The sequence below is a fragment of the Phyllobates terribilis genome, unplaced genomic scaffold (genome assembly GCF_046119375.1).
Source record: "Phyllobates terribilis strain yellow unplaced genomic scaffold, ASM4611937v1 Scaffold_11__3_contigs__length_659146591, whole genome shotgun sequence".
Classification (NCBI taxonomy): domain Eukaryota; kingdom Metazoa; phylum Chordata; class Amphibia; order Anura; family Dendrobatidae; genus Phyllobates; species Phyllobates terribilis.
In genome coordinates this window covers 440860126-440872493 of record NW_027362771.1, presented here as the reverse complement: position 1 = coordinate 440872493, position 12368 = coordinate 440860126, and the positions used below count along the sequence as shown (strand labels likewise).

The 12368-nt window shown below is 41.2% G+C and overlaps 1 protein-coding gene across 1 annotated transcript in view; it reads right to left on the bottom strand.

Annotated features, from left to right (window-relative positions):
- The window catches only part of TICRR (TOPBP1 interacting checkpoint and replication regulator), a 72552-nt gene that overhangs the window by 44308 nt on the left and 15876 nt on the right, over positions 1-12368 (bottom strand). The window contains exons 3-4 of the mRNA XM_073653261.1: positions 11015-11247; positions 1431-1662 (exon numbers count right to left, since the gene is read on the bottom strand). Of these exons, the coding sequence (XP_073509362.1) occupies positions 1431-1662; positions 11015-11247 (465 nt within the window). The remainder of the gene's footprint in view (positions 1-1430; positions 1663-11014; positions 11248-12368) is intronic.

Below are 12368 nucleotides of genomic sequence, written 5' to 3'. Positions count from 1 at the left end.
TCTGCTACATATTGGGATAGGATCTTGGAGATGGGAATAACCCTTTAAGTTTAGGAGGTGCTGTGCTCAATGCAGTTTCTTTTTCTAAAACTTCTGCACAAACAAATGAATTTGGCTACGATAATAACGTGCTGTGTGGCATTTTCAATGTGCCTGGTGTCTTTCAGAAAACATTTTATATAATAATTCAGGTTTAAATTTGTCTCAAAACCCATGGAAGAAAATAAGTATTTTATATCAAAATACAGCAAACTTAGGGTATGTATGTTCGCTCTGAAAAATGCTTGAGGGGAATAAAGACAAGCTCAACTCTTCATAAATCATTTCTATTGAAAAATTATTGTGCTGGTCATATGCTCAGGCTTGTAATGTATTTTTTTTTTTTTTTTTTTTTTATTATCCTCAGGTTTTCAAAAACGTGAGGCGTTTCAAAATAACCTGACCATTCTTCAAGCATTTCCTGTTATGAAGCCCCTCCATACTTAATGAAAAGTCAATGGGAAAGCTACAAAACCGCCACAAAGATGCATGCGTGTCTGAGCGATCTCTTAGCGTTCGCCTTAAAAACGCTAGCGTTTTATTAGTTCATAGAGTTCTAACAATGTTCAAAAATTGCCTACAACACACGAGTTTTAAAAATGTTAAAATGTTCACAGAAAAAGGTTCAGGAAAACTAACAAAAGGCTAAGAAAGAAAATCTAGAAAACGCTGAAAAGTTTTCTGAAGTGGTTTCTGCTTCTTTTAACAAAAAAAAAAAGAAGCCAAACATCGTTTGCACATAGCCATAAAGGGGTTGTCCACTACTAGGACAACCCTTCTCAATCTGAATGTTTGCCACTTAAAATAAAAACACCTATACTCGCCTCCCTGCCAGCGCCGTTCCAGCGTTGCCGGCACTAGCATTCCTGGGGCTCTCAAGAGGTTGTCACATGTGACATGAGCCCAATCGTTGCTGGCGTCACTGTCCTAGTCTTCAGACATATAAGTATTCTACAGGCAGTGAGCAGACAGCCGCAGCTTTCTCTTGATTGTAGGTGCGGCTGTCCGCTCACTGCCTCTAGAATACTTATATGTCCGAAGACTAGGACAGTGACGCCAGCGCCAATTGGGCTCATGTCACATGTGACAACCTCATGAGAGCCCCAGGAATGCTAGTGCCGGCAACGCTGGAACGGCGCTGGTAGGGAGGCGAGGATGAGAAGAGGTTGTCCTAGTAGTGTACAACCCCTTTAAAGGATCAAAAGGGGGCACAAGACACACATTTGAAGTGTTTAGTGGCTGCAAAAATAACACAATCAATAAAAAACATCCCAAAACATTAGAAGCCAAAAGGTTGTTTCTAGGTGTATTGGCCAACAAAATCCCAGTATATGCCTGCCCCAAGTTAAACGACGGATATAAGCATTACTTAAAAATATGAAACTGATTACCGGGAGATGTAGTGTTTTCTTTAGCACTAAAAACATGACTAAGAACTGAGTTTACAATGTCAGGGAGATCAGAAGAAACATGTTCATCAATTTCTTTCGTAGTTTTATATTTGAGTCTGTTAAAATCAACTGAATAATTGTAGATCACATTAAGACAAGCAGCAGTTTCAGAAATGGGGGAGAGGATGCCCGTTCTGGGAATTGAATCTTCACCAAAAGATACATCAGCAACCTAGTGGAGAAAAGAGGGTTTGTGAAAAGATAAAATAGAACATATTCACACTGTGGTTAGTGTTCGTGCAGACTAATTCTAAACTCTAATACTGGCCAGATAATGTGAGTAACTCCTGAGTTAAAATACAGAACTAAAGAAAAGTCACTAGGAAGAGAATCATGCACAAAAGATCAAAAATGGCCCTCAAACATCATGTTTTTAACAGGAAGAATTACACAAGTATACGTTAATGAAAGTAAACACTAAATCCAGAAAACCAAACAGTGGATGAGAAATTATTTGTGCACCTTTACTATAAACAGGTATGCTACTGTCATGAGACAAGATGAACATCTTCCCTCAGGTGATCGTCTGAGTTGTCTCTCAAAAGGTAGCATTTTGTCTCCCCTCCTTTGGGAGTGGAGTTCGGCTGCCTCTCAGAACTACTCCAATCCAATTGTGGAACAGACAGTCTTTTCTGAGCAGGGCTGTGGAGTTGACAAGAAACCACTGACTCCTCAATTTCCCTGTCTCCACAGCACTCCCTCACTACTGAGCGTGTACATAACGTGCAGCACAGATTCATCTCAACTAAAAGCAGAGATCCTGAGATCGGGGATAGAACAGACATTTATGGGACATTTCATAACTTACCCAAATTCTTATGAAAACATTTACAGCACAAGCTGAGTTGTACTACTGTACCCAATGTATTATATAATTTAGGAGTCAGTCGGACCATTTTAAACTGACTCCACAGCCCTGGTTCTGAAAACAACGGTTCCTTGCTTTCTGCATTCACTTGTACTTGCATCTAGAGGCACAAATACAATTGAAGTTATGAGTGCCAGCGCTGTAGGGGCAGAAGCAATGGAGTGAAGATGTTAGCTCCTAACGCTGCTGACGTTACTGGTATGCCAAAAAGCCCATAGAGGACCCATAGATACAAGGGACTTTGATGGAAGAAGGGTGTGGAACAGTGTGCAAAGTGTGAGAAGGGGGACAGTAAAGAGAGGACACTGAAGATGGGGACAATGTGGAGAGATTACAGTGCACAGTTAGTGTGGAGATAGGACTGTGTGTAGGGAAACAGTGGTGAGGGACAGCATGAAGTGGGGACTGTGCAGAGTTCATAAGAGGGGACAGCATAGCAGTTAGTTTCATAGTTTTTATGGTTGAAAGACAGATTCATAGAGTTCAACCTATAAACAATGATCCAGCAGAAGGCAAGAACTCCCATGAGGCAGAGACCCGATTAAAGCGTGTTCCATTGATAACCAGCCTCTGTTTCCCCATCACTGTGCCAGTTAATAACCCTGAATGATTAAGACGATTAAAAAAAAAAAAAAATAAACAAGTATTTTTTTTTAAGTGGTGAAAAAAAATCAGAAATTTGTGAAAAAACAAAACGAAAAGAGCCACAGCTGCCATATTCCATAACCTGTAAAATTTTTATTTTTCAGACTATAGAGCTGTGCGAGGACTCACTTTTTGGGTGGTAACCTGATTGTTTTTATTCATACTATTTTGGGGTACATACGTCACTTCTTATTGCATTTTTTTTGTGGAGCTGCAGTAACCAAAACCTCAATTCTGGCATCTCGATTTTTTTTCTTTTACAGATAGGGTTAACTATGTGAATAGTAAACGATATACACTGCTCCAAAAAATAAAGGGAACACTCAAATAACACATCCTAGATCTGAATGAATGAAATGTTCTCATTGAATACTTTGTTCTGTACAAAGTTGAATGTGCTGACAACAAAATCACACAAAAATCATCAATGGAAATCAAATGTATTAACCAATGGAGGGCTGGATTTGGAGTCACCCCCAAAATTAAAGTGGAAAAACACACTACAGGCTGATCCAACTTTGATGTAATATCCTTAAAACAAGTTAAAATGAGGCTCAGTATTGTGTGTGGCCTCCACGTGTCTGCATGACCTCCCTACAACGCCTGCTCCTGATGAGGTTGCAAATGGTCTCCTGTGGGATCTCCTCCCAGACCTGGACTAAAGCATCCGCCAACTCCTGGACAGTCTGTGGTGCAATGTGACGTTGGTGGATGGAACGAGACATGTCCCAGATGTGCTCAATGGATTCAGGTCTGGGGAACGGGCGGGCCAGTCCATAGCTTCAATGCCTTCATCTTGCAGGAACTGCTGACACACTCCAGCCACATGAGGTCTGGCATTGTCCTGCATTAGGAGGAACCCATGGCAACCGCACCAGCATATGGTCTCACAAGGGGTCTGAGGATCTCATCTCGGTACCTAATGGCAGTCAGGCTACCTCTGGCGAGCACATGGAGGGCTGTGCGGCCCTCCAAAGAAATGCCACCCCACACCATTACTGACCCACTGTCAAACCAGTCATGCTGAAGGATGTTGCAGGCAGCAGATAGCTCTCCACGGCGTCTCCAGACTCTGTCACATCTGCTCAGTGTGAACCTGATTTCATCTGTGAAGAGCACAAGGCGCCAGTGGCGACTTTGCCAATCCTAGTGTTCTGTGGAAAATGCCAAGCGTCCTGCACGGTGTTGGGCTATGAGCACGACCCCCATCTGTGGACATTGGGCCCTCATACCACCCTCATGGAGTCTGTTTCTAACCGTTTGTGCAGACACATGAACATTTGTGGCCTGTTGGAGGTCATTTTGCATGGCTCTGGCAGTGCTCCTCCTTGCACAAAGGAGGAGGTAATGGTCCTGCTGCTGGGTTGTTGCCCTCCTATGGCTCCCTCCACATCTCCTGGTATCTGCTCCATGCTCTGGACACTGTGCTGACAGACACAGCTACCCTTCTTGCCACAGCTCGCACTGACGTGCCATCCTGGATGAATTGCACTACCTGAGCAACTTCTGTGGGTTATACTGTAGACACCGCCTCATGCTACTGTACCTCTAGGGGTGAGAGCAATGGCAAAATGAAAAAGTGACCAAAACAGCCACAAAGGATGAGAACAGAGAAATGGTCTGTGGTCACCACCTGCAGAACCACTCCTTTATAGGGGGTATCTTGCTAATTGCCTATAATTTATACCAGTTGTCTGTTCCATTTGCACAACAGCAGGAGAAATTGATTCATAATCAGTGTTGCTTCATAACAGGACAGGTAGATTTCACAGAAGTGTTACTGACTTGGAGTTACATTGTGTTTTAGTGTTCTTTATTTTTTGAGCAGTGTATTTTAGTCTTTTAACCACTTCGCGCCAGAGCCTGTTTTTGCCTTCGTGACCGGGCCAATTTTTTCAATTCTGACCACTGTCACTTTATGAGGTAATTACTCAGGAACGCTTCAACGTATTCCCCTGATTCTGAGATGTTTTTTTCATGACATATTGTACTTCATGATAGTTGTAAAATTTCTTCGATAAAACAGAAATTTGGCGAAAATTTTGCAATTTTCAAACTTTGAATTTTCATGCCCTTAAATCAGAGAGATATGTCACACAAAATAGTTAATAAATAACATTTCCCACATGTCTACTTTACATCAGCACAATTTTGGAACCAAAATTTTTTTTGTTAGGGAGCTATAAGGGTTAAAAGTTGACCAGCGATTTCTCATTTTTCCAACAAAATTTACAAAAACATTTTTTTAGGGACCACATCATATTTGAAGTCACTTTGAGGGGTCTTTATGACAGAAATACCCAAAAGTGACACCATTCTAAAAACTGCACCCCTCAAGGTGCTCAAAACCACATTCCAGAACTTTATTAACCCTTCAGGTGCTTCACAGGAATTTTTGGAATGTGGAAGAAAAAAATGAACATTTAACTTTTTTCACAAAAATGTTACTTTAGACCCAATTTTTTTTATTTTCACAGGGGTAACAGGAAAAAATGGACCCCAAATTTTTTTGTGCAATTTCTCTTGAGCGTGCTGATACCCCATATGTGAGGGAAAACCACTGTTTGGGCGCACGGCAGGGTTTGAAAGGGAAGGAGCACCATTAGACTTATTGAATGTAAAATTTGTTTGAATAATTAGCGGACGCCATGTCACATTTGGGGAGCTCCTAATGTGCCTAAACAGTGGAAACCCCCCACAAGTGCCACCATTTTGGAAACTAGACTCCTTAGGGAACTTATCTAGATGTGTGGTGAGCACCTTGCACCCCCAGCTGCTTCACAGAAGTTTATAATATTGAGCCGTGAAAATAAAATTTTCACATTTTTCCCATAAAAAATGTTTTTTATTCCCTAATTTTGCATTATCATAAGGGTAATAGGATAAATTGCACCATGAAATTTGTTGTACAATTTCTCCTGAGTACGCCGATACCCCATATGTGGGGGAAAACCACTGCTTTGGTGTACGGCAGGGTTCGGAAGAGAAAGGAGCGCTATGTTGGCTGGGATAGGCAGCAGACACCATGTCACATTTGAAGAGTCGCTGACATGCCGAAACAGCAGAAACCCACACAAGTGACCCCATTTTGTAAACTACACCTCTCAAGGAATTCATCTAGGGAAGTAGTGAGTATTTTTTAATTTTTAAATTTATACCATTGAGCAGTGAAAAAAGCATAATTATATTTTTACCACAAAAAAATGTTTTACCCTCAGATTTTACTTTTTCACACAGGGCAATGGGTAAAAATGGTGCCGAAATGTGTCACACAATTTCTTCTAAAAGTGTCAATACCCCATATGTGGCTGTATCGTACCACTTAGCCATACGGTGAGATCTGGGGGGGACGGAGTGCTATTTGACAATTGGAGAACAAGTTATTGTAGAATAGGCATTTGGATTTGGGAGCACAAAATTTTCTGAATTTCTTTTGGGGGGCAAGGGCCATTTTGCTTTTCCTGAGTCTTTCTGCTACCAGTAACTTGGAAGTCCCTTATATTTTTAACAGATGACGGACCTGAGTGGGGACTAGCTTTTTTTGAGGACTGAGTTGAAGCTTTTATTGGGAACATTTTAAGTAACATTTATCTGGTGCTCTAGGCTGAGCACTTACATCGGGGTTTCCATCTAAATTTCCAAGTGATGTAATTCAGATGAAACCCCTGCGGGATCCATTCACTATAATGAGGCAGCAGAGTTACTCTGGACTCCGTCTGGCCTCTGTTTAGCCGTGTCCTTTTTTTCAGAAGTGCACAAAACTGTGGCCAACCGCACTTTTATGCACGCCTAAAACAAATGACACCGTGGGATCCCAGGCTAGACGGCGTCCACAGTGGCCTATATCTGCCTCATTACAGGGAATCTTCTGTCATGGGTTCCGGCTGAATCACGTATTTCAGAGATTTACACAGAAACTCTGGTGTAAGTGCTCAGCGCAGAGCACAGGATAAATGTGGGCAGAGCCTTACTGGGATCTTTGGGGACATAATAAACAAATCAGTAGCAGGTGAAGAATTGGTTTTATTTATTTTTTACGCCGTTCCTAGTGTGATATAACTGATTAGATGACTTTATTCTTTGGGTCGGTGCGATTATAGAGATACCAGATTTATATCGGGTTTTTATGACTGACAGCTGTCACACACTAAAATACGCTTTTTTTGCAAAATCTAGTTTTTGCATCACCATATTTTGAGAGCTATAATTTTTCCATATTTCGGCCGACAGTCATGTGACGGCTTGTTTTTTGCAGGACGAGTTGACATTTTTATTGGTACCATTTTTGGGTACGTGACATTTTTTGATCGCTTTCTATTCCGTTTTTTGGGAGGTAAAATGAACAAAAACAAACAATTCAGGATTTGTTTTTTGAGTTTTTTTTTTATGCCGTTCTGCGTGTGGTAAAAGTGATAAGGCAGCATTATTCTTCGGGTCAGTACGTTTACAGCGATATTACACTTACTGTATTTTTTTTTATGTTTTGGCGCTTTTACACAATAAAACAATTTTATAGAAAAAAATTTTTTTTTTGCATTGCTTTATTCTGAGCGCTATAACTTTTTTATTTTTCGGCTGATGGAGCTGTATGGCGGCTTTTTTTTGCGTAACAAGATGACGTTTTCAGTGGTACCATTTTTATTTCTATTTTGTTTTTTGATCGCATTTTTTTTCCACTTTTTGTTTGGCGATATGATGAAAAAGCATATTTTTTTGCTCCGTTTTTTATTTATTTTTATTACGGTGTGCACAGAAGGAGTTAATTAGTGTGACAGTTTTATAGCTCGGGTTGTTTTGGACGCGGCGATACCAAATATGTGTACTTTTTTTGGTTTTGTAAAAATATACGGATTTATTGGTTTAATATTTTATTTATTTATTTTTATTTATTTTGTGATTTTTTTTTTTTAATAGTTTAAAAACTTTTTTTTTTTTACATTTTTTCTTAGTCCCTGTATGGGACATTAATTTTTATTTTTCTGATCACTGATCTCATGTAATGTAATATGTAATGTAATGTAATACATGTCTGAGATCTTCCCTGACTGTTTCAGTCAGAGTCTCCTGTCTGGCTACAGCTGCAGCTGAGCTAGACAGGACACCATATATGGCAGAGCTGGAGGCGGTCATGTGACCTCCAGCTGCCATAGCAACCCCAGGTCCTGGAAGGACTCGGAGGTCTTCGGAGAGGTAAGATGACGACCCCCTCTCCTCCTGCTGTCTCCTATATGCCGCGATCACTATAGATCGCAGCATATAGAAGACAGCTAAGGGTTAACATCACTGGGACCTGATCCAATCAGGTCCCGATGATGTTCCCTGTCAGAGCTAACGCTCTGCACCGGAATCACAGCACTTGCAGGACCCTAGGGGTCCTGAGCGCTGCGAGACCACCCACCGTTTTTAAACGTCGGCGCTGCACAGAGCCCAGCAAGCGCCGACGTTTATCTACAGTGGGCGGTCGGGAACCGGTTAAAGATACTGTAGTAAAAAAAACAGTTTACCTATATTTTTTTCTACATAATATTTTCTATATTTTTCTTTTACAGATCGGTAAACCATGAATAATATCTATATCTCTATCTATATCTATATAATTTTTTTTTCTTTCATAGATTGGACCTTTCTGAACTTTACACACTGACAAATGTGCCTTTTTAGTTTGTTACATTTCTTTATTGTTAACTGAAGAAGAGGGGGTGATTTGAACATTTGTTTTTTTAAGTTTAGACCCCTTAGGGGCCTTTAAAGGGACTGTCAGCAAAGAATGACTGTTCAAAGAAAATCCTGCTACTCGATGCTTTATGGCAGACAATCATTTATATACACCTTCCCACCTGCTTGTTTTCCCTCTCTAAACCCTCTTTATGAAGCTGTCAGTCAGAGATAGAGGGAAAACAAGCAGGTGGGAAGGTGTATATACATGATTGGCCCCACTGTGAAGCACCGAGTGCCTGTACTTGATTTGAACAGTCACTGTGCTTACAGTCTCTTTCACCTGTGATTTTTCTGATCACTTGTACTATATACTGCAATACAACAGGATTGCTGTATATAACAAAAATCATGTTGTTCTATGATGTTCAGCTACAGGCTGGGCGTCACAGAGATCACAAGACAGGCATGAGTGAGATCAACTGGCCCTCGGCTATCAAAGAAACGTATCTATTCTCGGCTATTGCGTCGCAGGAAAGCTGCTGGCTGACCGAACGAACGTCTGGGCCAGATCGCAGCGCTTAAAATGGCACTGTCCGCAATTAAAAACAGCATTTAAAAGATTAACAGTAGTGATCAACAGGCACACCAACTGCTGCTGTTGAAGGCAGATGTCAGCTATATAATATACAGTAGATGGCATCTGCCCTCTGTAGCTCTGCTTCTGAGCCCGCTCCAATGTCCCTATCCGTCATGGGGCGTTAAGGGGTTAAAAAGATTGCAGTGGAGAAGGGAAAGGCCAATCATGTCACCTAGATTATTTTTGAGAGGGCAAACAATTTGGATTTTCTACTGTTTATGTAGTTGAACATTTTTGGATTATTTTTTACTTCCTTTAGAATTCAGCCTTAGTCTCTATTTAACGCCTCGTCGTTAAGCTCTTTGCTTTGATTCCCTAAACTGTTTTCTTTTTGTTGTTCTTTGCGCCCTTCCAGCTCTATTTAGTCATAGTGGTTTCCTCCAGTTTCTAGCTCATTTATTTCCATAGGGTATATGCTGTGCACAGGTCCTATTCAGGCTTATAAAAGCGTCCCATTTGCTTTGTGCACGTTTGTGTCTCAGGACATTGTCACAGTTTATAGCACCAAAATCATCTCTTATCAAGTTGGAAATTCACCTTCTCAAAGTTGTGTCCTTGTAACCCCTCTATTACACATCTTATTAAAGGATACATGAAAACTTATTTTGTAATCACTATTACTCAAGTGACATCCCCAACCCGCATATTTGACATTCTGTCCGAGCTATTGGCTAACATTAGGTCTAGCAGTGCCCCCCTTCTTGTTGGGTCCTGCACCAGTTGTGAAAGATAATGGTCTTATTGTCAATCTGTTTCCTTTGCTGGACCTGCAGGTCACTGCTCCCCAATTTATATCAGGGTAATTGAAGTCGCCCATAATAATTACTTCTCCCCGATTTGCTGCCTCATCTATTTGCTATACGAGATTATTTTCTGCTGCTTCCATTATACTTGGAGACTTCTAACAAACAAGTATCATTTATGTCATGTGAACCCCAGGAGAGCCAGTACCGACACCGCTGGAATGGCGCCTACATCTGAAGAGAGTATACATGTTATTTTACTTGGTCGAAACAGTGGTTGAAAAAGGGGTTGCCCGAGCAGGGAATAACACCTGTAAACTTGCAGTTTAATTCCCCAAAAATTTTTTTTAAAAGTACCTTCCATCTACCTCTTACTTTGTCATTGGTGCCGATATGCACCATGACTGCTGGGTCCTCAACAGCCCTTGTTCACAGGGCGCAGACAGTGTGGTGGCGATGTCTCATGAGGGAGCAGTGTGGGGTCTTAATTTGTGCAGGGAGCTCAATGAGGGGCAATTTATTCAGGGGCACAGCATGAGCAGATTCATTCGTGCCTCTAAATAAAATGTATCTTTTTTTTAAATGCACAGTGTTGCGATGTGCTACAGAAGACCAGAAAAAGGGGGAAGTCAATTAATACAGCAAAAACTAATGACTGAATTGCAATTATTCACTGCATGATTATACTGCACTGCGGAGTGGGGCATTGTGCTTCATCCAGCAGGAAAGCTAGAATCTGCCCTGACTGTACACACTATTACTACATACTAAAAGGCTCATCAGCAGTGAACAGTGCTGACATGTAATTACTATAGTCATTGATTAAGTAGGGCAAATGATCAAAAGAATTGGGAATGGTAGCAGCAGGCTATACGCAGGTGTGCATTTCTTTTATTCTACGGCATTTTTTTATATTCGTATTTATAATTAGGTGGCTAAAAAACACTTAAACGTAAGGAAAATGTTACTTTACCAAGAACAATCCATTTGACAATGTTGTATCCAGAAGCTGTTTAAAGTGCAGGCATGAAAAATGGCAACTGCTGGGGTAAAGTAGCCAACTTTCCATTTTTAGTGGCCCAACGTGATTTTGATTCCAGTTTTGCACGGTGCCTTTTAATTGGATGGTCATTAAATTATTAATGAGCTTTTTTTGAGTAGTTGATATTGGCTCCAAGGTGAATGCACATTCCCAATGTTTTACACCTGAAAGAAAGCAAGAGGCATCACATTATTAACCCTCCTTCAGAAAGCTAATTTATAAGAAAATAACCTATTGTTTAAATCAGGTTTGGGAGTTAAATATTTTTTTTGGCAATGTTTCTTTTACATATCACAATCTATATTAGGTTGAGTGCACATTGTGCGTTTTTGATGCGTTTTCGCGGCGTTTATACGCTCGGAAATGCATCAAAAAAGCTAGGTTATCCATCTGCCAGCTAATGCATTGACAATCCTGATGTGCTGTGCACATGATGCAAAATTTTCTGCTCAAGATTGTCATTGCGTTAAAATGCGCAGCATGTCCATTCTTTGTAGCGTTTCTGCAGCGCAAACATGCTCGAAGAATGGCAGGGCTGTGGAGTTGGAGTCGGTGTCCATTTGGGTGGAGTCTGAATCGGTATAAAATGGACCGACTCCAACTCCTAAAATATATAATTAATTGGGTTCAGTTGTTCAATGCAGTTTGTGGGGAATATTTTTTCATAAGAATTTGGGAAAGTTATGAAATGTCCTATAAATGTCTGTCCTATTCCTGATCTAAGGGTCTAGACTTTTAGCCGAGATGAATCTGTGCTACAGTAAATTTATCACTTAAACATGAGCCATGTATGAGGGAGTCGTAGTTGGTGTAATGGAAATTGAGGAGTCACAGTTGGAGGTTTGGCTTACCGACTCCACAGCCCTGAAGAATGGTAACCCAGGCTGGGGAAGAAGACTACTTCTCCCATCATCCGACCGCAGTTCCCGCTGATAACAGCGAGAGCGGCACGGCTGAGGGGAGAAGTAGTCTCTTCAGCCGAGCCAGGGCTGTGCGCGAAGGAAAAAAATCAATATTAAATTAAAAAACACCTTTATCCTCGCCTGTCTGGCGTCGCAATTACTCAGGCGGTACACTGACGGGAGCTCACTCCCGGCAGTCTACATCGCTGCAGTGCCGGCTGAGGTCGCACAAGTTCATCAGTAGTGAGCTCCGAGACCTCAGTTTACGGCACCGATGCTGCGTGGGGATTTTTTCAATAATGTTCCTACTACCACTGATGCAGTATGAGGTCCCCAGAGCTGATCAGCTGATGAACTCACCTGATCTCAGCCTGCAGCCCAGC